The sequence below is a fragment of the Syzygium oleosum genome, unplaced genomic scaffold (genome assembly GCF_021117445.2).
Source record: "Syzygium oleosum isolate NSW1041296 unplaced genomic scaffold, Sole_v2.1 Sole_v2.01, whole genome shotgun sequence".
Taxonomy (NCBI): Eukaryota; Viridiplantae; Streptophyta; class Magnoliopsida; order Myrtales; family Myrtaceae; genus Syzygium; species Syzygium oleosum.
In genome coordinates, this window is record NW_026607485.1 from 24131677 (window position 1) to 24155494 (window position 23818).

The 23818-nt window shown below is 42.4% G+C and overlaps 3 protein-coding genes across 3 annotated transcripts; 2 read left to right on the plus strand and 1 right to left on the minus strand.

The window, feature by feature from the left end:
* The first annotated feature begins 4044 nt into the window (after window positions 1-4044).
* On the plus strand, window positions 4045-7328 carry LOC115676112 (protein XRI1). Its single transcript, XM_030598987.2, is given in 10 exon segments — window positions 4045-4333; window positions 4336-4360; window positions 5210-5268; window positions 5370-5489; window positions 5595-5740; window positions 6070-6133; window positions 6243-6330; window positions 6411-6451; window positions 6580-6663; window positions 6786-7328. Coding segments are annotated over 10 exon segments (987 nt in total). The 5' UTR covers window positions 4045-4248; the 3' UTR covers window positions 7061-7328.
* A 3894-nt stretch (window positions 7329-11222) lies between these two features.
* Window positions 11223-16627, plus strand: LOC115676111 (purple acid phosphatase 15). Its single transcript, XM_030598985.2, has 7 exons — window positions 11223-11541; window positions 12209-12400; window positions 13280-13613; window positions 13742-13959; window positions 14840-15030; window positions 15510-15794; window positions 16075-16627. Exons 1-7 carry the CDS (start codon window positions 11268-11270, stop codon window positions 16219-16221), a joined length of 1641 nt encoding a protein of 546 aa, XP_030454845.1. The 5' UTR covers window positions 11223-11267; the 3' UTR covers window positions 16222-16627.
* A 2295-nt stretch (window positions 16628-18922) lies between these two features.
* LOC115676224 (uncharacterized) lies at window positions 18923-21130 on the minus strand. The gene is made up of 2 exons (XM_056310710.1): window positions 20977-21130; window positions 18923-20493 (listed from the first exon to the last, which is right to left on the minus strand). Exon 2 carries the CDS (start codon window positions 20435-20437, stop codon window positions 19178-19180), a length of 1260 nt encoding a protein of 419 aa, XP_056166685.1. The 5' UTR covers window positions 20438-20493; window positions 20977-21130; the 3' UTR covers window positions 18923-19177.
* Window positions 21131-23818: the final 2688 nt, after the last annotated feature.

Consider the following 23818-nt stretch of genomic DNA (forward strand, 5'->3'; position numbering starts at 1 on the left):
GTTATTTCTAAAATATGTTATCATTTTTTTAAGCACAAAAGCTACATTAAAGAATATAAATTTCTATTTATTACGGTCTATAAACATACAATTAATTACTTAATTTTTATCAAGTAATTTGATTGAAGCTTTATTTCAAAGTTAAAAATTAAAATTCAATATATATTTATCTAGCCGATCTTGACCTTGCGGGTGTTTTTCGTAATAAGATTGTAGGTTTCTAAAGCTGAAATCGCTTTAGTAATTAAAAATACGTGACCATAAATTAAAATTAACAACCTTCTCTAGACAGAGTGATAACACGATAGAAATAAATGTAATTTTGTTGGTTAGCGTGATAAAAAAAGAAATAATGAAGAGATAGGTGGTATTTCGGTCATGTCACTAAAAAAAATGAGTATTTTAGCTAAAATAGAGATAAAAATAGCGCAGCCCAATTGGATTAGATTTGAGTTCATTCTTATTACATATGCATAAAATGGATGGATTAAACGGATCAAGTCGCTCGACACACGCGTCTAATCCATCGAAATCCGACCGGACTAGTCATGTGAATTGGGTCGCTAAGGAAAAATAAATTTTATTTAGGGCAAGCGAAAAAAGGATTGGGAGTCGAGAGAGACGTGATAGAGCCCAAAAAATTGTCATTGAAACAGCCCCAAATCGACTTATGCCACGTCCATTAATGTCACGTGACTCTTAGTCCCACTTATATAGGTTCCCACGTGCCGAACCCACGTGGTGCCTAACTCAAGCAAAGATGCTGGTGATAAAAGCAACAAAGCACTGTTGACCGTTGACCGACCCCATTATCCAGCGAAAAGGGAAAAAAGAAAAACCTAATCCAACTGCCATGTAGGATATAATTTGATATAGTTATTGCTTGTGTTCAGATCTTAGGATCCGGGGAGAAAAACTATTTAATATTAGGGTGAATTTATTTTTACAAAAAATGAATAAATTGAAATACATTTTCTGAAGAATAATGAACAAAAAATATTTTTACCATCTTATTTTTTGCAGTATAAACGGCCGTTTTTAAGAATTTATTTTGTAAATCATTAATTTTTCGCAAATTTCGAGCGAAGCGACGCGTCTAAATGGTTTTATGGTTCTGTTTTTTTCTTTTTTGATCGGGAAATGGTTTTATAGTTCAAAGGGCCAAAATTATAAACCAAGAAAGGTACTGACAAGTGCCCATAGAATTGACACCAATGTAATACCTGTCGGCATCAACGTGGGACTTGTAGTTGTAGGTTCCGCGTTTCGGGGGGATTGTTTTGTGGCCGAAACTCACTTCTTCCTCCTCCGAAGACGTTAACTTGTTTTTAATCGACGATGTTGGGGAGGAGTTGGATGTGCGTTTTGACTTTGGAATTAAGAGTGGGACGGTCCACCGGTGGAATTTCTTGAGTGGCCAGTACAGTTTGCTGTTACTATTTGGTTTTTATGGTAATGGAGAAATAAGAGTTTATTCCGACTGAGTGTTTGAATTCCCGCCCGAATCCTGTCGTGATCATTCAAAATACTTTGTTGTTGAAATTTCGCAATCTGAACAGATGGGAAGCAGGACTCGGTTTTCTTTTATGGTCAGAAAAGCACTTTCAAGCAAACATTGGTAGGTTTGGGATCCACTCGGGTGAGACTTGATATTGTTTGAGGCCGCTAAGGACAACCCAAGACGCGCGACGATTGGCGGGTCGGTTCGAGGTTCGTTCGGATGTTGGTTATTGGGTTTCTCGCGATTTATGAGTCAGTGTGTTCCGTGTATGGTCGGGGGCAGCGTTTATCGGGTTTCGGCCAGTTGGGAATACGGGATTTCGGAAGACTGATCTTCAGCTTGGTTCTTAGGCTTTAGTGCAATTGCTTGATAAATGGAAGAAGGAACGTGCTAAGGAAGATGGCCTATTGCAACAGGGCATGACGACTTCTCAACACAATCAAAACGTGAAGGGTTGGAGGCATTTTTGGGGAATGAAATGCTTGGGGTGGCTGATTTGCAGATATTTGCTTTCTCTATCTATACCACGAACTTTTTAGCTAATAGTCCACCTTGGAGTTTGATTCTTTCATTACCAAGAGATCGAGTTGGTACTCTTGTGCCAAGACTTTGTAATTATGAGTGTTGCTGGGACTCGGGCTCCTTTAAATAGATTTGAATATCGATACAAGATCTACCTTAGGTAACAGTCACTTACAATACCTAAAGTGATATCAAGTCATTTTTCTGTGTAAATTCGTTATGTTTATAGCAATAAATATATCGTTGGATTGATCTATTGATCTTGTATGGTTCATACTATCTCGTTCCATGATCATATGAAGAATTGTGGCTAGTTGTGATTTTGCATGTTGACTTTGATTAAGTGTGAATTATGGGTTTGATTAGAATCTAAGATCATGTACAAGACAGACCAATGGCTAGGATATTTGAGCACTGTATGTATAAGCATACCTAGCATGCACCATGTGCCTCATATCGACTCTTGTTCTTCCTAAGCATGTTGTTGTGTGGGCGCAAAACAAACCTAGTATCTTCATATGAGGATATTGTTGAAAGGGAGCCCAAAATCAAGTCCGTAAATATATTCAATTTCACTCACATTCACTCAAAAACTTTATTTAGCCAATGACTTGGTTACAAGGAGTTAGGATATATCAATTGCTGTGCATCACATTTATGCTCTCGTGTTTGACTTTTTTATGTAAGTGCATCTCAATAATCTCACCCTCGCCTTTGAGCACAATGTTAAGTCTGTTTTCCCTTAATTTAGGTATTATTTTGTATTAACATATCTTAACTTAAATCTCCAATTTGTTGTGCGTGATGACTACAAAAATAACACCAACCTTCATCCATGGTATCTTTCTCCGGAAAGAACCATGAAGGCTGGCATCAGACCGTGTTGCTACACCGCACACCCATAGCCACCCCCATCTCAGGTTTCTTTTATCAAACTAAACCATGAAGGCTACTTGAAAACCATTGGTCATGAGATTTTTTCGTTGTGATATTCACCACCACACCGTTACACATAAGAAGTGAGCCACCAATTGACTATCAGCTTTAATGCTATTTGTTATGAGGGTGCAGTAGAAGAACCATACCTTCACCTAGGAAAATCGCAAAGAGAGCTCAAATTTTACCATGTCAATATATTCAATTGAGCCCATCTTCACTAAAAATTTACACCAATGAGTAATGGGTTAATGAATTCACGACGTTGTTCGCGAACATTGAAGTCACGACGTCAATGTCGAGTCTAATGAATTCACGAACAGTTGTTCGCATAGAATCCTCTCCCTAACGAGGTATCAAAATTAAACTAGATAAGTTCTAATAAGATACCATGATTAATCCTCTCCATTAAACAAACGTACACAACAAGCTTTTACAATTTGGGAAGTAAATCCAGACGCAGCATCCGACTATAACAACTAAAATACAGAAGCGCATTTATCGAAGGCGTACCGCAGCCAAAAAAAAAAAAAAACAGAAAGGAGTCTCATTTTAACTAATGACCCTCCATACATGTTAAGAATACCTAAAAAAAGGATTTCTCATCCTCAGAAAAATCGAAATTATCCTTATTTAATCACCTGCTAAATTATTCGGGGACATCAGTTGACAAAAAATACTAAAAAAAGGAAAAAAAGAAACAACAAAATAAGAAAAGGGGAATTTCGCCAACGGTGGGGGAGTCGCGAATTTCGGAAAGTTAGATAGAGAGGGAAGGGAAAAAAAAAATACAATAAAAGAAAAAGGAAAAAAAAGGAAAGAAAAATCCCCACCGGTAACGGATTTTTTTTAATGGGCCGCCGGGGGGGGCCCACGAGGCCCGGACCGGACCGGACCGGAACGTCGTCGTCCCCACGTCGTCCGTCCTTACGTTCGCATCCCCGAGCGTCTCCGTCGCGGCCATGAAAGCAAAAGCTCATATCGCAGCAAGGCCATTAATGTCCCCATATCTACCCTCTTATTTATTGCCCGTTCTATATAAATTGCACTAGAAAAGATTAAAAATTTAAGAGGAAAGAAGCGGCACCGAGAGATGGAGAGAGAAAGAGGGGGTCGTCTTTGTTTGTTGTAAATTTAATTTTTATTTTTTTTTTTTGGTTTTGGTGGTGGTGGTGGTGCGGGTTCGCTTTTCTTCTTCTCCGCAGCACGCATCTCAAGCGAAGCGAGGCCTCCTCCGAACAGTTGTGTCTGTACATCATCACGTCCCAACACCCCCCCCGGCCTTATATATGCGCGAGCCCGCCGGAGGCGACGCCAGCAGACGAATCGATCTCCTCGCCACTGCAACGGCTAACTTGCAGATTCGTCGGCTCGCTCGCAAATGGACTGCAACCACGACGAGTACTTCCTCCTCTCTCTCTGTCTCTCTCTTTGCGGGTGTGTGTGTGTGTGTGCTGCTCGTGAGAAAAGGGTTTTGGTTACTGATTCAGTCTGGTTAGTGTTCTCTGAGAAAATGTTCTTGTGGGTTGCTTTTACTCTCTTGGGTCTGCGATTTAATGTGGGAAAATGCGGGGGCGCGACGTCATAGTCGGTGATCTTAGTTTAGCTTCGGCATTTAATGGTTGATTTACTGAAACTGAGTTTGTGCTCTGTTGGGTTTCTGCCGATGTTCATTAATTTTTTTTTTTGTTTGTTGCAATGTTGTGCATTGAATGGAGAATATTGTTGTGGCCTGGAAGGATGTGATTGTGGTTATGATGGTTTGTGATTTCTCTCACCCGGGACTGTTTTATATCTTTAATTGCAACTGTGGAGTGCATATGGCGGATGGAAGCCTTTTCTTCTTCTATTAGAGAGAAAAGAGAGGAAATGAGGATGTGGAGGTGGGGCTCTAATCGGTTTCGCGGGTATTAATTAGTTTCTCTTTTTGCCGCATTTACGCTTGATGCTTGAAGAACTCGTGTCGAGCTTGTTTATTATATTAATGAACTCACATTTGGAAAAATTAAGGTTGTCTATCCGAATGTTCAAACTGATTTCGGGAAAGGTACTCATTTTTATTTGCAAATAACTGAATGCAAGATAATGGCTGTAGTTTGACACACGTTATGTTATTAATCCTTAATCTGCTTGTCGTCGTCGTCGTCGTTTCTTCTTCTTCTTCTACGTGCTGTGGCCTGAATTTTGATATTCATGATGCACGGCGTGAATGTAACTTTGGAAATCACTTATGTTTTCTCTGTGATGCAGTAGTAGCAAGCCGTGGAATTGGACCGAGGAAAATTGTTTCGAGCAAGATATGAATTTCGGTATGCTTATGCTTTGACTAAGAGTGTGGACATTAAAATCATCGCTGAAGTTTATCGAAAATGTGTGATGAATCGAAGACTTTACTTGCATTTTTGGACAGATGCATCTCAGTGCTTGTGGACTGAAGTGGCTCAGAATGAGGAAGATCTTTCTTACATGTTTGACGAAACAACACCGGTCAAGGCCTGTGGGGATTTGGGTTACCAAGTAATGGGGAGTGGTATGGCTTTTTACTTTCGAATCTATCCAAATTTTACTCGATAATACCTACTTAACTTGTTCAACTCATATGACCTTTTTGTCTATTCTTCCTCGTTGCCCTTAGGTGAGACGAGCAAGGAAGCTGGACAAGGTAAGGAGCCTTGCTCGCAAGTGAAGAGGCGACGCATGCTGCAGTTTGATGCTCATGCTGTGGACCCTTCTCTTCGCTGTGAAGAGTTGTCATCTGGCTTCCTGAAATCTGATGGATCTGTGAGTATTATACAAGTCCCATTGTATGCCATTTGCGCAGCATGTTACAGATGTTATGTTCAGACTTATCGTCAGTACTCCAATTTTAGTTGTAAACTTGTTTTCGAGCCACAACAAGTTTCTTAATCTATGTCACATGACCCTGTTGAAAGTCTCTCTTCTTATTCTTGCTTTCTTGTCAAAGGTGTATTTGATGGACTATCTTATACCCTTTAGGCTTCTTTTGCCACTTGTCTGCTTGAACCTTTATAGATTCTTCTAATGAAATTCACAATTGAAAGTTGCCTGCACTTTAATATGCCATTATTATTGTCCTTTCACTTCGCTAGGAGAGAGAAGACTCGGCTGAGGAGGTTTTTTCTGAACAATCACAGTGGATTCCTAGACAGTCAGGTTTGCTTTTTTTTTTTCTTCCGACGAATTTTCCAGATACATAGGTGACTCATCGTTGCTTCGCAATCTCTTTACTCATTAGAACTTTAATTTGTTAAATGTGTACTAGGCTCTGGCTGCGATGGTATCGATCCGTTAACTGATGGATGGCTTGCTGAATATTTTAATGATCCCGAGATGCATTTTCCTAATGAGGGGTATGTCACCATGAACTTCTAACTTTTTGCTCCAGCGGCATTCTCTTTTGACCTGATTACACATTTCACTTGAAACTCAGGAACTGCTCTGGGGCGTCCGATGTTCAAATAGATGTTTCAGGTACAAATTATGTAATTTGTTTTATTTTACGCATATTGTATTTCCTCTAGTTTTGTTTGCTTGCAGTTGATGCAACTTCACTTCTTGAATCTTTAAATAATTAAACAAATGCTTAAAATGATCTGCAGAGTTCTGGAGTGATCAGCCCGAGACCGCAACCAATAGGGTCCAACAGCGTGTCGCTCGAACTCCTCAGAAAGTGGTTTTTAAAGGTTTTTTCTTGTTTCGAATTATTAATTCTTTAACATCAGCTTTTCATACAAATTCTGTAGATTTCCAATTTATCACCCTATATGCTTTGAAATCTGATTTACTCTAATCATTGGTATGCCAGGTAGGAGGTCTTACATAAGGACTCCCACCAAGTTAGCTTCTTCAGTTGCTTACCCATTTGCCTTCGTTAAACCCTGCGGCGTTCATGGTGATGTCACTTTGAAGGACATAAATCAGAGAATACGCACCCCTCCACCATCAAAAACAAAACCGAATGATGAAGATCCTGCAGCTTATCCTACCTCTGCCTTTTCTGGGAAACCTGTGGTTGGAAAGACAAAAATTCGTACCGAAGGTGGAAAAGGAAGCATAACCATTATGAGGACCAAAGGTTGAAAGCGCATTGTCTCTTTTATCAGCGAGTTCTTCAGGCCCTTTTCTCGTCTCCCAATGTTTCTTGGGTTTTGAGTTTTTGTAATTACCCAGGGGGGCCTTCGGGTATAGAAGTAGATAATGCGATTCTTTTGTTGTTCTTGGACATCATAAATCATGTTGCCATAGTAAGCAGTGTTCTAGTAATCCAATGCCTTTCATCTTGTATATCATGACTCTGAATCAAGATTGTACTGTGAATCATTTCATCATGTGATTTCTATTTAGCTTATCTGAAGGCATTGAATGATGTGTTTAAGTCTAAAAGCCTGGTCTGAACCGAACAACTTGTGCTTGCATTAACCTGTTGTGGTTTTCTCTGTGACATTAACCTTGATGACTGGTGCAGATAAAATGCTTCTCCGCTACATTGTTTTTCTGCATTTGTATGGATATTTTCTGCGTAGCTCTAGTGGCTTTCATCCTGCAGATAAAGAAGAAATCTTAGGCAGGACTAGTTATGCAGACCCATTTTATTTGCTTCTGTTGGACTTTTGGGTACTGAAGGTGACTCAGATGACAATTGAACTGATGGCTTATGGAGTCTTCGATACTTGGAATTACTTAACAAGTGTTCCGAAGGCATTTGTTAAATATCCAAATAAAGAAAGTTTGTCATTTTCAAAGTACCGTTTTTCTCGTGTTATGCATAATTAGTAGTTTGAAAATGACATCATTTCTTTGGTAGGGTCATTCTAAAGAATCTATCTTCACTGTAAAATGAACTTCTGCAGTGAGAAGAATTCTGTCATATCGACATCTTGGCTTTCTGTGAAAGCACCAGAAACTATTCCAGTCTCTAATCTGAAAGTGATCGGTCCTGTTGTTAGAATTGTCACTCCTCTTAGGAATAGTTGCTGCATGAGAAAGCTGGAATATATCATGTGTGTCTAATTGCAGCGGTTTATTTGTCGGCATTAACTCTAGCATTTACTGAGAATAGGTTTGTCCTGTGTTGAGCTTTGTCTCATTCTTCCGACACTCATTCTGGATCGAAGAGCTAGTAAATTTTTTCTGCCAATTCTGGAGGAGGGGGCTGATTTTTACCATTCGCCGGAAAGGAATGATGTTGAGGTACCGTGCATATATCGAGAAAGTTTCAGTGTAACTACGAGTGGATCCTTGAATCTTGTATTTACTGAGGCTCTTCTGTATTTGTTCTGTGCCGATGATATTTGAATGGTCGCCACAGGCTCCTGCTCATTGCTTTTCTACTGCTTGCTCTTTCTTATTTTTAGTGCACTTGCTCCTACTTAAACTGGAGGGCTATGATAGCACAGGTGATGTTCCAGGCCTAGTCACAGATATATGCACTACTAGTTCCTACTTCAAGGTTATGCTTGACTTATGTTTCGGGGCGCAATGTGAACTAGTGGAGGCGCGAATGCAGGGCTTAACTCGGTGTTTAGGAAGGAGATGTTCATTAAGCAGAGCGTGATCAAATGGAAATGCTGATTCATTTCAAGTTCTGTCGAGAAGGGGGGGTGTTCTATGTAGTTGTTTAATGGAGCGCTCTTGCTTGTTCAGCTGCTCACAAGTGAAGCGTATCAGATTAGAACCTCAACGTTTCCCTCTCTCGGTGACAGCTGAACCAGCCGCAGCAGGTTCATGCTGTAAAATGTCATCCTCATCAGTGACCGTTTCGGGCTTCGCTCTTGCGTGCTTCGTTTTCAGTTCAGTTTCGTCACAATCGCGAACGACCCATCGCGGGGCAGAGGTGGTACGAACATCGTAGGAAATACAGATGGTATGCGGTTGCTGGGCCAGGGGTTTTCATTCATAGTACGACATCGGACGTACAATTCTTTTGTCTTACGGCAAAACGACGACAGACAAAAGTATCGCGTTCCGCGACGGCTTTCGCGCGGTAAATATTTTAAGGTAATCATCATCGCGCGGCATGCTTGTTTTGCTGATGAAACATTATTTTGGGGGCAAGCGAAAGTTGAAGACAACGGAGGAAGGGGGTTGCGCATGCTTTTTCACTTTAGTTAGTGCACCTTCCTTGGTACTAGAGTACAAAAGTCTCTGTTTCTCTACGAAAGATAAAGGCTTCATTCTCCGTCTCTCTAGTGTTGGGGACAAAAAAGGAAAATACGAAAGCAACTTCCATAAGGATGAGTCTTGACAAAAAAAAAAAACCGTTTGTGCTAAATGTCGGTAGACAAAAGAAAATACATTTGGTATGCTTCCTCATTCGATATACAGTTTTTTTTTTTTCCCAAATTTATGTATAAAGATTGTTGATCTTTAGCAAATTCACGACAGTAATGGAATATTTTATAAATTCGAGATTTACTGATCTAAGATGAATTTTCTGATATCTTCTAAGGTTAGCATTTAAATAAACAGAAACAAATCCGGGTGGATAGATGGATGGATAGACGGATAGGTGGATTACATGCGTCAAGTTTTGGACAAAAACAATGGATTCCAGGTTTGGGCCCGTTTTATGACATCGTTAGTACTCAACTATATGGAAGATAGACAGAAAAGTTTGTGATTATATGGTGAATGGGAATTGGATTTTTCAGATATTCCGGGAATTATGCCTCCTTTAGCCTCTGATGGGGAAGCGAGCCTTTTTCTGTGAAGTCAGTCTGCTAAGTAATTGATGGAGCAAACAATTAAGAATATGATAGTATATGGTCCAATGTTCGGCAAAGGGAGGGACCTCAACGTATTAGAACTTTCCTCTTGTTAACCGCTCACAAGCGACTGAGTTGAAGGCATCTCGCAACTTGCGAGGAAATCAATATTACTTGAGATGCGAGTTTTATGTGGAATCAAATGTATATGTTCTAAGAGATTGTCCAATTGTTCGTTGGATATGACTTGAATTGGTACCGCAATAATATTTGGAAGAATTCTTCTTCATGAATTTGTCTCAATCGATAAATTTCATCATGATTGGAGCATAATGTTTGGAGCGAGAGGGTGGCTTTTTGGACAATTGAGAAACAGGTTACCTTTTCAGGACAACTTCATTGTCCCTTCGAGTCCAGTACAAGTAATTCGATCACACACGCAGGAAATCATCAAGGCTTCCTATGCAAATACCTCGACGTTAGGTGGATCATGCACTTCTCTTGTTTTGGTTAAGTGTGATCCTCCACCTTCGGGGTTGATTAAACCGAATATTAATGGGGCCTTTAAAGACAATCCAGGACTTGCGAGTTTAGGAAATTTATTCATAAATGAAAGGGTCACTTGGCCATTATCACAAGATCGTCATTGAGATTGACTTTAAAGTCATTAATAATTTTATTAGTTTAAAGCTTATAATTGACGATGCTAGTCCTACTTTACTTAAATATATCATATAGTTGTCGAGCTCTCATTTGAGTTCAAAGTACAACATAATTTTCGTAAAGGAAATCATTGTGTAAATTTAAACGAATAAAACGTGTAACCCCAAATTAATTTTTTGATCACAAAAAATCCTAAACTGGTACATCTGCGAGAAATTTATCTTTTGTTAGCTTCCGTTAAATTTTACTGTTACATTACTGAGTTGGATGACACGTGACAATTGACGGGTGTACCAATTTAGGGTTTTACCATCCGTTTGTCACGAGTATACCAGTTTGTAATTTTGCATGCTATTATTCCAATTTAACGGAAACTAATGGAGGGAAAATTTGTTACAAACGTACAAGTTCGAGATTTTTTGTGATCAAAAAATTAATTTAAAGTAAATTTATTACAAATATATCAATTTGAGATTATTCGTGGTATTAACCAAATAACAATATAGTTGATATTGGAAGTCTCCTTGGAATAACAAAAAATAAGTATCCAATAAATGTTGGATCAGAATTGACGCTATCCATGACGTCAATTGAAACCCAAGTCTCTCTTCGAAATTGATTTTATCAAATCGGTACTGAGACGGCTTTTTTAATAGATCGGTCATATATATTTATTTAAACTAAAACAAGTGAAAGAGACAAATTCCTTTAATTTTGCATTCTTCACGAATTTTCTATTTCATTCTTCCTCTATTCTTTTTTGGCCAGAAACGGCGTCGTCGTCGTCGTCGTCCGCCGCGTGTAACCGAAAAGGTGACGCATTAAATTCCATGCCTTCTTCTCCAACTGCCAACTCCGTCATCATCAAACCCTTTGCATGCTCTCTCTCTCTCTCTCTCATTCATGGAGGATGTCCTTCCATGGCTCTCGCATCGTCTCGCGTCGCCATCGCGCTAGCGCTGCTGACTCACCTGAGCTCCTCCGCCGCCGCCGCTAGGGCCGGCATCCCGTCGACGCTGGACGGGCCCTTCGCGCCGGTGACCGTCCCCTTCGACGCCGGCCTCCGCGGGAACGCCGTCGATCTCCCCGACACCGACCCCAGGGTCCGGAGGCGCGTCGGAGGCTTCGAGCCCGAGCAGATATCGCTCGCCCTCTCCGCCAACTACGACTCCGTCTGGATCTCCTGGGTTACAGGTTGGTGTTCGTTCGATCGATCGGTCTCCGTTTCTATGATTCAGCTTCCTGTTTAGCAGTTTTTAGGATTTGTTGGTAAGTCCGTAACGTTGCTCTGCATCTTAATTCATCGATGCAAGGAACTGGACTCGAGTATCCGTGTACAGTATCCTCTGCATGTAACTCATCATTTCGGAATATGGTGCTCTGCATGCGGCTTTGTCGCGTGAGCGAGTTCACATGATCTGGGCGCAGGCGATACGAGCTGCCTGTGCAGAATATCCTTTCGCTGTTAGTAAATTTGACTGTGGAAACTGAAGTTGCGAAAAGTTAGTAGAAATGCTGTTCGGTGATCACTGTCTCTTGTTCCATAGGCGGATGATTGCTATAGGTTTCAGCTAAGCGACATTGCCAGAGCAAAAATGATGGCTATCGTAGTGGAGAAGTTGCATTCTTGGTCCGTTTCTCTGTGACTCTCTTATGCTGAGGAATAGGAGAGGACTAATAGTGATACCAACTTGTGGGTCAATTTTTTTTTTCTTGGTAAAACTGACAATGATAATGAAAGTTTTTGCATCTTTTTGAAGTGCAGAGTGTCATAGTTAGGTCAGTATATGTGAATGAACTTGTTTAAAACCAAACTTCTGTGTTAGCCATGGAGGTCTAATTTAGTATAGCGGTTTCGCAGGGAACTACCAAATTGGCAATAGCGTTATTCCATTAGATCCGAAAACTGTCGCCAGCATTGTTTACTATGGGACTGAAAAACAGCTATTGAGTGATGAAGCCAGGGGAACTTCTCTTGTTTATAATCAGCTTTACCCTTTTGAAGGCCTCCAAAACTATAGTTCAGGAATTATCCATCATGTTCGTCTTCGAGGTATGGTTTTTTTGCTCATTCTTTCTTTTCATTGCATATAGAGTCAAATATATCAAATTGATGCTGCTTGAAATATACGCTCAACTGTTAACTTCTTGTCCCCTTTAGCCCACCGTCGGGGCAAAGCTGTATGTAAGTATGATTAGGGCCAAGGAATTATATCTATTCGACAGAACTTCTCTCCAGGTATCCTTGTGGATAAGCTGTGGCCCTCACATGTCTATCTTTGCTTATTAATCAAAGACCTCTCTCTCTCTCTCTCTCTCTCTCTCTCTCTCTCTCTCTCTCTCTCTCTCTCTCTCTCTCTCTCTCTCTCTCTCTCTCTCTCTGTGTTGACGTGCGCGCATGTATGCATGCAAGAGCAATCCTAATTTTTTTTTTCAGGAAGGTATAAAGGAGATAGTGGACTCGATTATCTATGTTACTTTTATGACCTGTAGGTGTGTCTCGTTTGCGTACGGAAAGCTTGTCCTAACTTATGTTGTAGATTGTGTTATTGTCTCTCAGGGGGATGGCTGGAATTGCATAACTGTATGCTTGATGTATTGAAAGCTCTGTTGCACGGTATATTAATCTCAAAGTGCTCATAAGACTGCATTGGTCGTTATCATCATGCCTAGGCAGTTGTAAATCCACTCTTTGGCTAATCATTGGCTCATGGTGGACAGTCCAAACGAAATGAATGTGGAGAATTTACTACATTGTCGTGAAAATTTCATATCATGATGTAATTTTAAATGTCGACATTTGTATTTGATCTTCTCAAGGATCTTGAAGGGAAGATATAAATCGGGCCAGTGGATCACTTTCTTGTAATTTGAGGACTCGCCACAGTTAATGTGAAAGCTTTCTGATTATAAATGCATCATGTCTTTGTAGGCTTGAAACCTAGTACGGTCTACTATTATCAATGTGGAGATCCGAGTATTCCGGCCATGAGTAACATCTACCATTTCAGGACAATGCCATTTCCAGGTCCTCAAAGCTACCCAAATAGAATAGCAGTAGTGGGAGATCTTGGGCTTACATACAACACAACTACTACAGTTCGTCACTTAAAGAAGAACAGACCTGACTTTCTCCTATTGGTTGGTGATGTAACTTATGCAAATCTATACCTCACGAATGGAACCGGATCTGACTGCTACTCTTGCTCATTTCCAAAAACACCTATACACGAGACTTATCAGCCACGATGGGATTACTGGGGAAGGTGAATGTATCATATTTTGTCTCTTAAAGAGTCTTATAATGGACACACTTGGAATGGATTCATCTATTTCTCCTCAGAACTTTGTTAGTGTATAGATATGTGGAACTTACCTTGGATCCTTCTCACAGGTTTATGCAGCCTTTAGTGTCTAAAGTTCCAATGATGGTGGTGGAGGGAAACCATGAAATAGAAAAACAAGCTGGAAATCATACCTTCGTTGCTTACAGCTCTAGATTTGCATTCCCATCTGAGGAATGTGGGTCTTCATCAACATTTTACTATTCTTTCAATGCAGGAGGTATACATTTTATCATGCTTGGAGCATATATTGCCTACAACTTCTCAGGTAATGCAGGTTCGCCCTTCTTGATCATTTTCTGTTGAACTCTGTTTTACGAGGCATCTTTTGTGAGTTTTGCATTAGATTCTGAGAGGTAATAGAGCTTCATGGGACAAAAAAGGGTACATTTGATTTCTTGAAACAAAAACTGAAGCAGTTTTAAGTAAAAAAGCATGCTTGGTTCGTGGAAAAAATCATGTCTTTAATGTAAGAACCATGTTATAGTTTGCATTTCAGCTGTGTGATAACAGCAAAAGCTTCAAAAATGAGAATTCGTTTGCATTGGGAAACAGTTTTCAAAGTTACACCAAGCACCTCAAGTTCTTGGGAACCAAACAGGCCATAAAGCGCTTAATGTACTGGGCGGTTCCACCAGACTTGTTTTTCTGTTTTAGTATAGTTGGTGAACGAGAAATGACCAGTTTGCAAAATGTCTTTACAAGAATGAAAAGTTTGAAAACATTACTAGCCCTGGACATGGGAATCTGAATTCTGAAAGCTAGAACTCGAGTGAATTTCATGGATATGGAATTTAAAAAATTGAAAGAAATTAGTGACATCTGTTCGAATCTGTGTAAAACAGAAAATGAATGCATGTTTCTATGGTTGTAATCCTATCAACATGTTATAAACTGACATTTTAGACAATCTCTCTGAATATACGACATTGTGGAACTTAAGGACAACCAGCAGACAGTTTGATTCCAGGTAAACAGCAGAAACGATGTATGGCACTTGAATGGCTGGTCCAAAGCACATAGATATCGTTAGTTTTAGCATCGCTATATACTACCTTAAACTAGACTGACCTGCACAATTTTCTATTTGACATTAGTTACATCTTACAACGAGTGAGGCTTTTAAATTATCTCATGCTCTTATACAGCGGATCAATACAAATGGCTGGTGAGAGACTTGGCTAGTGTTGATAGATCTTTAACTCCATGGTTGGTAGCTGCTTGGCATCCACCTTGGTACAGCACCTACAAAGCCCACTACAGAGAGGCAGAGTGCATGATGGTCGCACTGGAAGAGCTTCTGTACTCCTCAGGTGTCGATATAGTCTTCAATGGACATGTAAGTGACGACACCCTCCTCTAACATGACTGCAATTCATTTTCTATAATTCCTTACAAAACTACATTTTCAAATTGTCTGGGAAGGATACGGGGCTCTTGGTGATTTGATCTTGACATTTTCTTAAATCAATTTTAGTTGACAATATAGCATCTTGTGCCTACAGGCTGAGGAGTTGGGGGGAAAAAATCCAGAACAAATGTTCAGTGTGCTTAATAAATTTAGTCTCCACTCATTACAACCCAAGAATTGTTTCTGTTTTTCTGGTTAATGATATATCAGATTACCCTAGCATATGAATTATGTTTGATTGGATTGGATAAATTGCGAACCTTTAGTTAGACCCAAGTATGTGAATTATGTTCTATTGGAACCATTGTGGACCTTTTTTGTACTCGTAACTGTGTTTGCTTGATTCTCCATGATATGCACCAGTTAAACGTCCATTTAAGTTGATGAAAAGTCTTCATTATCAACAGGTTCATGCCTATGAGCGCTCAAATCGAGTATACAATTATACGTTAGATCCATGTGGGCCAGTTTATATCACCGTTGGAGATGGGGGTAATCGGGAAAAGATAGCAGTGAAGCATGCTGATGAACCTGGAAATTGTCCAGAACCATCAACCACCCCTGATGATTACATGGGTGGCTTCTGTGCCGCTAATTTTACGTCTGGGCCTGCAGCTGGTAAGTTCTGCTGGGACCGGCAACCTGACTACAGTGCCTTCAGAGAGAGTAGTTTTGGCCATGGAATATTGGAGGTTACCTCTCTCTCTCTCTCTCTCTCTCTCTCGCATGCGCACACATTAATAAATAAAGACCAGTTCATGTATGTGATTCAGAAGCAGGAGCATTCATTTACATTCAGAATTCTTCATATTCTAATTCTGAATGGAAAAATGAGAATGGTGGCATGAATAGAAATGCATTTGAAATATGCTTGAAAGAAACTATATCTTGGACTAAAATTAAGTTCTTGGTCAGATATGCCACGTTTATCACAAGCTCTTTGCGGGGCCTAAGAGAATATGCCATTTGCAGGTGAAGAATGAGACATGGGCTCTTTGGACATGGTATCGAAATCAAGATTCATACACTGATGTCGGGGACCAAATATTTATAGCGAGACAACCGGATCTATGCCCTCTCCATCAGAAGGCAACCAGCCATTCGTCTCCAGCATTGTAGATTGCTTTGTATTCACAAGGAATGAAGGGAGAATGGTGGGTTTTCGATACTTTTCTGAAGGGTGAAAATAGCATATCATCTTCAATCACACGAGTTCCCCTATGTAAGTTGCAAATACAACTGACAAAATCTATTCGTAGAAGCCAGAGCCACAGTCTGTATACTGCTTCTACTCTGTTTTCTCTCTCTGTAGATAAAGAAAGAAATTACTGATCCAGGACACCGTCGCACCCTCTCCACACCTGACAGCATGGACGTGCACTCTTTGGTCTGACTAAGAGTGCGATTTTCTGGCAAAGCTTCCTTGCTGCATAGTGTTGTTCTCTTAACCGATCCTATTTTCAGGGGGTCATGGCAAACCATTAAATATACATGCTTGAGTGGAATTTCTTAGTATTTGGATGCTTTCCGCTCTTCCCCTTATTTGCCATTTGGACTTACTAGTGATGGTGATTTTTCTTGTGTCAAGTCATTCTCCACCGTATCTATGCTATTATTGCATTTTCAAGGGGTTAGAGGAGAATTTCATTTTAAGTAATAATGTTAAATTTGTCACTATGGATACTTTGCGAGGCGGATGTTGGATATTCGACAAGTCAATCACACACTACGTGTAGGGTAAAAAAAAAAAGAACTTTTTTGAATACACATCTAAGATCCTGTCACATTGCCTCATAAAAGGGTTTTAGTAAAAAAATTTAGTATCCCATGTCTAGGGTTGCTCTTTCTGGATGTGAAATTTTATGGATCTCGTCAGGTTGGAAAGGGTGAAGTCTTTCAGCTACCCTGATCATGAAAACGCGATGAACCCAGAATGAGATTTGAATGTTTGATGATTCTTCCATGAATCTTGTTTGTTTTTGGGCTTTTTATTCAATCAAAAACTGTAGAATCACTATTATTTGGCAGGTGACCATGGAGAAAACGAGTCGCCGTTTTCCTAGTAAGGAAAACAATGTTGCTTAATCGTGCGCCACTCCGTAATGTAGTACACTTACCTAAAATATAGGAAATTTTGAGATGGTAAATCCAATGTAAGTCTGGTAGATTTCATATGCTACATTGATCTACCAACATCAAGAAAATTAATACCGCGATTAGGTGTGAGTACCACTTGCATTGAGTAAGAAGTAAACTGCTTGAATCTTGTTGCTTTTCTATATTCATCTACAGAAGATAAGAGACTCCAGGGATATTTTCGTGAATTTAATGCACTCCACTTATAGCTTCAAGCATGATTTCGTTCGCTTAAGTTTTAAAACTTGTGACTTTTGACGTACTTGATTGGTTGACCTCTTTTTATCTTTTTTTTTTTTCGAGACTTACATGGGCAACACAAGAATGACGTGGCGCCACATTAGAAAACACAAAAAAGAAAAAAATTCAGGACCTAAATGCATGAAGTGAAAGCGTGAAACTTTGAGCGAGCTAGGCAAGTTTTTGGACTTGGATTATAATTTTTTTTGTTTGGCCGGATACTTGATTATCCAAATTTTGAAGGGGTTGGGATTGGCAATGTGTCCAGGGGTGGGGGAAGTTCTGAAGAAAAAGATTCCGGAGCTTCAATTTTGAAGAGCGACACCACAGCACGAATTGATGAAGCTCACGAGAATCCATCTCCGTTCATTCAATTCATGCTTGTATCGTCCTGCGTGCGTGGCCCAGTCATTCGCAGCGCGCATGCCGCTTGGAAAGTGTTATTTTTAGGGTCAACGGGAGTGCAATTTGTACGGTGAACTTTGCATCCAGCGAGCAATCTTAGGTATATTCTATTAAAGGCTTGTACGCTAAATCGACACGAAAAGTGATAAGTGGGTACTATTCAATGTTCAAATAAAATATCGTGTCCATCTCGTAGATTAAGTCTTGATATATCCAGTACCTTTCAAACTAAAAACTGATAGTTGATAATCGATTCTCTGTGTTGCCCGTAGGATCATGTTGTCCATTTAGGAAGAAGAATTCAGGGCGCGAGGAAGAACTGCGACGCTCGATGGAGATTCGCCGATGGGTCTATCACGGAATCACGAGCACTCGTTAATCCGAAAAAGGAAAAAGAAAAAGGGAAAAATGAATTAACAAATAATCAATCCCCTAATAGTCTTCGGTATCTTTTTGGCTAAGACCACAAGTACCCAGTTGTTCACCCGCTTTGCTAATGCCCTAGTCAGTAGTAGTTTGTTTGTCAGTTGCAAAGCCAAGGACAAATGCCAGCGTTTGCGAGAGAGCTTCCAATTTGCTCCACATGTCATCAAATTTCAGTTGTACCTTATCCATCTTGCTATGGAATCAATCAATGACAAACATTCATCCCCATCATCCCCAGCCATCTTCTCTTCGAATTAAAGTGTAACAATGACAGCACAGGCGCCCGTAGCAGAGGACACTGATGGTGCATTCAATTAAAGCTTGGTTCTTCTTGTAGGAATTGGAAGAGCAATTCAAAATTGTTGTACAACGTTAGCTCGCAGAGGACAGAACTCTCTCCCCCTAGCAGAGGACACTGATGGTGCATTCAATTAAAGCTTGGTTCTTCTTGTAGGAATTGGAAGAGCAATTCAAAATTGTTGTACAACGTTAGCTCGCAGAGGACAGAACTCTCTCCCCCCTCAGTGTCCTTCCTACCCATCAACTTCCACCAATGAAGCCTCAAACTATTCGACCGAGTTAGAGAGGAACAATGCTAACTAGAACAAGGTGCGTCTAAAATCTCGTTTCTCAGCTCATAAGAATGCCAATGATCTCCACTCCAATCGGAGTTTCATATGAATGACATAAGAAAAGAACACATTTTTACAGATGAATCGTCTTGACTTCCCATCACTTCAGTCCCAATGCTGAACTAAAACATCCCAGAACAAATTCAAGAAACGAAAGAAGCGAGAAGCCACCGGGCTTGCTTACTATGGAGTGAAACGTGAAAGAATCTTCTCTTTGGGCGGGTGGGAACTCGGAATCAGAAGATATCAAGAATCTCCACGATGAAGTTGTTGCAGAGAGGGCAGTTGCCCCTGCTCACCCAAAGCTCTCTTGAACACAGCCTGCAGAACGTGTGCCCGCATGGTATGAACGCCGCTCCTTTGTGCCTCACCATGCACACGCAGCAGTAGCTCTGCTCGCCGCCGCGGCCGCGGCCGCTCCCTTCCTCCACCTCCTCCTCCTCCTGGCCGTCTCCCCCGGCGTACTGCGTCCCCGCCAACCCAATTTGCCTATCCGTCTCCTCCAATAGATCCATCAGCGACATCCTCGCCGGCTGCGCCTCCGCCTCGGCTGTCCTCAATGTGGCCTCAGCTTCTGCAGCCACCTGAGCCGCTGCCGCTTCCCTGGCTGACAATTGCCTCTCCTCTGCCAGGGCCACAGACAGGCGGCGGGTCTGCTCGCGGGCCGGCTCCTCCGTGAATGGTAGAGGAGCTGGGCTGATCTGGCTGTCATTGTGATCTCCACTCGTTGGCGCGCTCTCGGACCGAGTCAAAGACAGTGCTGAGTCTGTTCGCAGCGGGGTCAACCTCGCCGAATTGTGGCGGGAGATTTGCAGCCGGAGACTCCGTGCAGGCGAATTGCCCGGCGACGACTCGTCCGACCGAGTGGGCTCGGTCGAAATTGGCACGAGAGATCCGAAGCGAGTTGGCTCAGTCGAAATTGGCACGAGAGATCCGAAGCTAGTCGAGCTCCTGCGAGCTGTGGTCGGCTGTGCATCCGTCGGGATTGAGTTCTCCGCTCTCAGACTCTCCAACCGAGATGCTTCCTGAGTCGGCTCATCGGAGACCGCCCCGTCGAACCGAGTCGCATCGTGCCTTGGAATCCGCGACGGCGACCTACAATTACCGACGACGACATCCGAACCCGGGACCGGTACAGGGACAGTCGACGGCCAGGCCGCGCCGGCGCGCCGTAGCCGGAGCTTGCCCTTGAGAGCCTTCCAGCTCTTCCGGTCCTTGCTGATGACGCTGTTGCTGCGGCCAGCCGCGTTCAGCTCGTCGTTGCGGATGATGTCCAGCAGGGTCCGGCTCGAGCGAGGCGAGCCGGCCGGCGAGGCCGGCGGCGGCGGCGACCGCAGCTTCTCGGCGCGGAGGGCGGCGCGCGTCGCCAGGGCGGCGGCCAGATCCCCGCCGCGCCGTCTGCCGGCGGCGGCGGCGGCGCCTCCTCCTCCTCCGACGTCGTCGTCCTTGACGCTGAGGAAGTCGCGGAGGTTCGGCGACGCCTCCACCGCCGACATCTTCGCGGCGCCGCGCCTTCAAAGAAAGGAGCCAAAATCGGAGAGCCCGTTCGATCCTGAGGAGACCCAGATAAGAAAATTTTTCACATGGCGACAAATTTATCGGAAGCGAGCGACGGAAGCACAAACGGCGAGAAAGTCCACGGAAACGTGAGCCGTAAGGAAGAACATACGACCCCTCGAAAGAAAAGAAAAGATTTCTCGGAAAGCGCGAGGCTTCGCGTAAGCTAGAGAATCCTCCGAAGCTTCCGGCTTGGTTTTTCGCGAATAGAGAAAGACGACCGGGCGCAGAGATTTCTCGGGAAAAACCAAGCTCCGAGAAAATCGCAGAACGTAAATCCCGAAGATGAGTAAAAATAGGAACGACAACTCGAACAGAAAAAAGAAGAAGGCACAGATCTCACCCTTCACCCTTCACCCCCGCGGGCAAAGAACCAAAATTGAACAAAAAAGCAGGACGCAGAGCGTCAATCACGGGCCGAGCCGAGCAGAGCCGAGCCGAGCCGAGCCGGCTCGACCGAGAACGGAGCATCGGATACCTGACGGAGGACGATGCGGTTGCGTGTGCCGAGTGATGATTTGCGGGACGAGGCCGGCGGCGACAGAGGCGACAGAGATCCCGATGATTGCAGTGGGGGACAGGCAGAGCGGTCGGCTTTGAATCGTCGAGATCTTTATGGGCGATTCTGATTCGTCCGATGATGCCGATGGTGATGATGAAGATGGAGAGGAAAAAGCGGGACAATGGGGACGACAGAGAGAGAGAGGGAGGACGAGACAACTTTTGTATCCTGATCACCCCGTAGCCGGAACTCGAAAAAGTGGGGGTGGGAAAAAGAAAAAGGGAAAAGCGAAATGCGGTGTAGAGAGACAGAGAAAGCGTTTATGAGTTTTCAATGGTGATAAGATGGGGTCGCTCTGGTCGGCTCTTTCCGATCCTTTCTCTCCGCGTCAATGGCGGTTTTGCTCGCGGGGGGGGGGTGCGGAGGACGACGGAGGAGAGGGGCGGCGGCGGCTGCGGCGGCGAGCGGCGAGGCAGAGAGACAGAGATGGAGAGAGAGAGAGAGAGAGGGAGGGAGGAGAGGGAGGAGAGGAAGGAGAGGTGGGGAGCGAGTCTCACGGGTTCGTGCAGTTGCGATAACGGCTTCTTTCCTCTCCTTCAAATAATTCACTCTTCGCCGAAAAAAATAGGGATAATGATATAAATAACTACTGAATTTTGGCTCAATATACAATGCGGATCCGTAAATTTTCAATTTGCTCGATGTGATCCATGAACTTTAAATCAATGTGCAACGTGATTCCTCAACTCTTAATTTATTCAATAGGGTCCATGAACTTTTGGTACATGTTCAAAGTAATCGTAGACTGTATAAAATTGTTCAAGTTAAGTTTGAACATCAGTTCAATGATTAGTTTGAACGTGTACCGAAAGTTCAAAAACCATATTGAACAAATTAAAAGTTCAGAGATCATATTACATATCAAATTAAAGTTTAGGGTCCTTATTGAACAAATTGAAAATTCACGTATGCAAAAGTTTAGTGACCACTTACTTCATTATCCCAAAAAAATTGTTACATTAATATATTTTGAGTAGAGGGGATTATTGGATATTTTGGTCTCGGGCGGGACCCGAAGATTAGGCCTAACGAGCTGCTCGAACTTGTCGATTACTCTACGAGGAATTACATTCAAATGATCCAGACGAACGCCCGTGCCAAGTACAGGCGAGAGGTCTTTTCGGTGGAGGGGGCATTCCCCCTCCGGAGGTGTCAGGCTTGCCCGGTCACCTCGCTCGTGGCCTCGTCCTTAATGTTCATTCCGGTAAAATCGAGCTACGTTATGGGTTCATAACCCATTTTGACGGGCCTACTTTTCAGCCGGCCACCGGCGCATGCCCCACGTACGAATTAGCATGGGAGTGAATCGTCGTGATTTTTCCCCCTTTTTTTGGGGTCCCATGCAATGATTTTCCTATTTCTAAAAATAATAAATACTAGTTATAGTAGAGGGAGTAGATGGTTTATTGGTTCGACAGTTAGGTAGGCTTTTGGTAGTCGTTGATGAGTCAAAGAAAAGGCGGGGACTTCCAAAGGGCCAAGGTCCATGACACCCAAAAAAAAGGAAAAAGGAAAAAACGAAGGTCCGTATTAATTACTCTGGGTATTTTATAGAATTTATTTATTTATCACCGAAATAATGGAAGAGCCATCGCCTAGCACATTAATTAAACCCACTATAATAATAATTATTGTTTTCCCATCGGTAGATTTGTTGGGCGGGAAATTCCAGACAATTCCACGTCACCTATTATTTTAACTTATCCGGAATCGGGTCGGGTCAGTGATTTAGTCACCTCTTGGACCCCATCACGTATGATTAGTCGCACAAATTACGGTTCCATCAGCTTAGGTCCTTGTAATTATATCATTTCCTAGCGGAATTAAATCACGCCGTGAGATTTTAGAAAATGGACATTGCTTTCGAGCCCGTCACATCATGCAAGAATTGGTGTTTAGTGGATGATCAGTTTAGCATAACCGGTTCTTTATTCCATTTTCTTTATAAAACTCAGACTCGAGCTCGCATCCTCGAGGGAGGTTGGCCACCAAAGTCGGGCCATGCCCACTGCCGGGATCCATGTTAATGTGTATTGATTTTCGGAGATCGTGTCGTTCGCTCTTTTACGAATCGATAGAGTACGAGGGATTACGTATCAATCTCTTTCGATCATCATCGGGGAGCACAAGCCTGTGTAATCATTCAGTATCTGCGTGCACGACAGAGGGTAATCGTGCCCCGTGGTAAGTGGGATGCTCGGAGAAGTTCTCGAGCCGTCGAATGATTAGCCGGATGTAATCAAATTACCAGGATCGTTTTCATGATCTTCGATAATAACCTTGTCTCCACGCAATTAGATCGATGACATCCTTTTGCTTTGTTGTCACTTGCGAGGCAAAACCTGACGAGGGCGCATCATTTAGTGGGTTCAAACCCTGTTCTTAGGTTTGAATTAGTTCCTTGAAAAAGCCTGCTAAAATAAGGAGGCATTTGGCGACGCAAAGGTCAATTTCGATGGAGTTGTCCATCTGACAGTTGTTTAGCACCTAGACAGATTCCTAATGATCTCTTCTCATTTGGTGACAAAAAGCTTAGCATTTCTTCTCCTATCAATGAGGACGCAGGTGCTGTTGTCTAGACAGCATGTGAGAACACCTAAGCGTTTTGGTAAATTATTCAGACAGTTCCACCATGCTTTGTTAAAAATGGGATGATGAGATGGAGCCCCTTGTTCTTTAGAATTAGGCAAGAACGATCCCCAATTTGGAAATGCTCATGATGCATGCCACAATGGGGACGAGTTATGCATGAATTGTC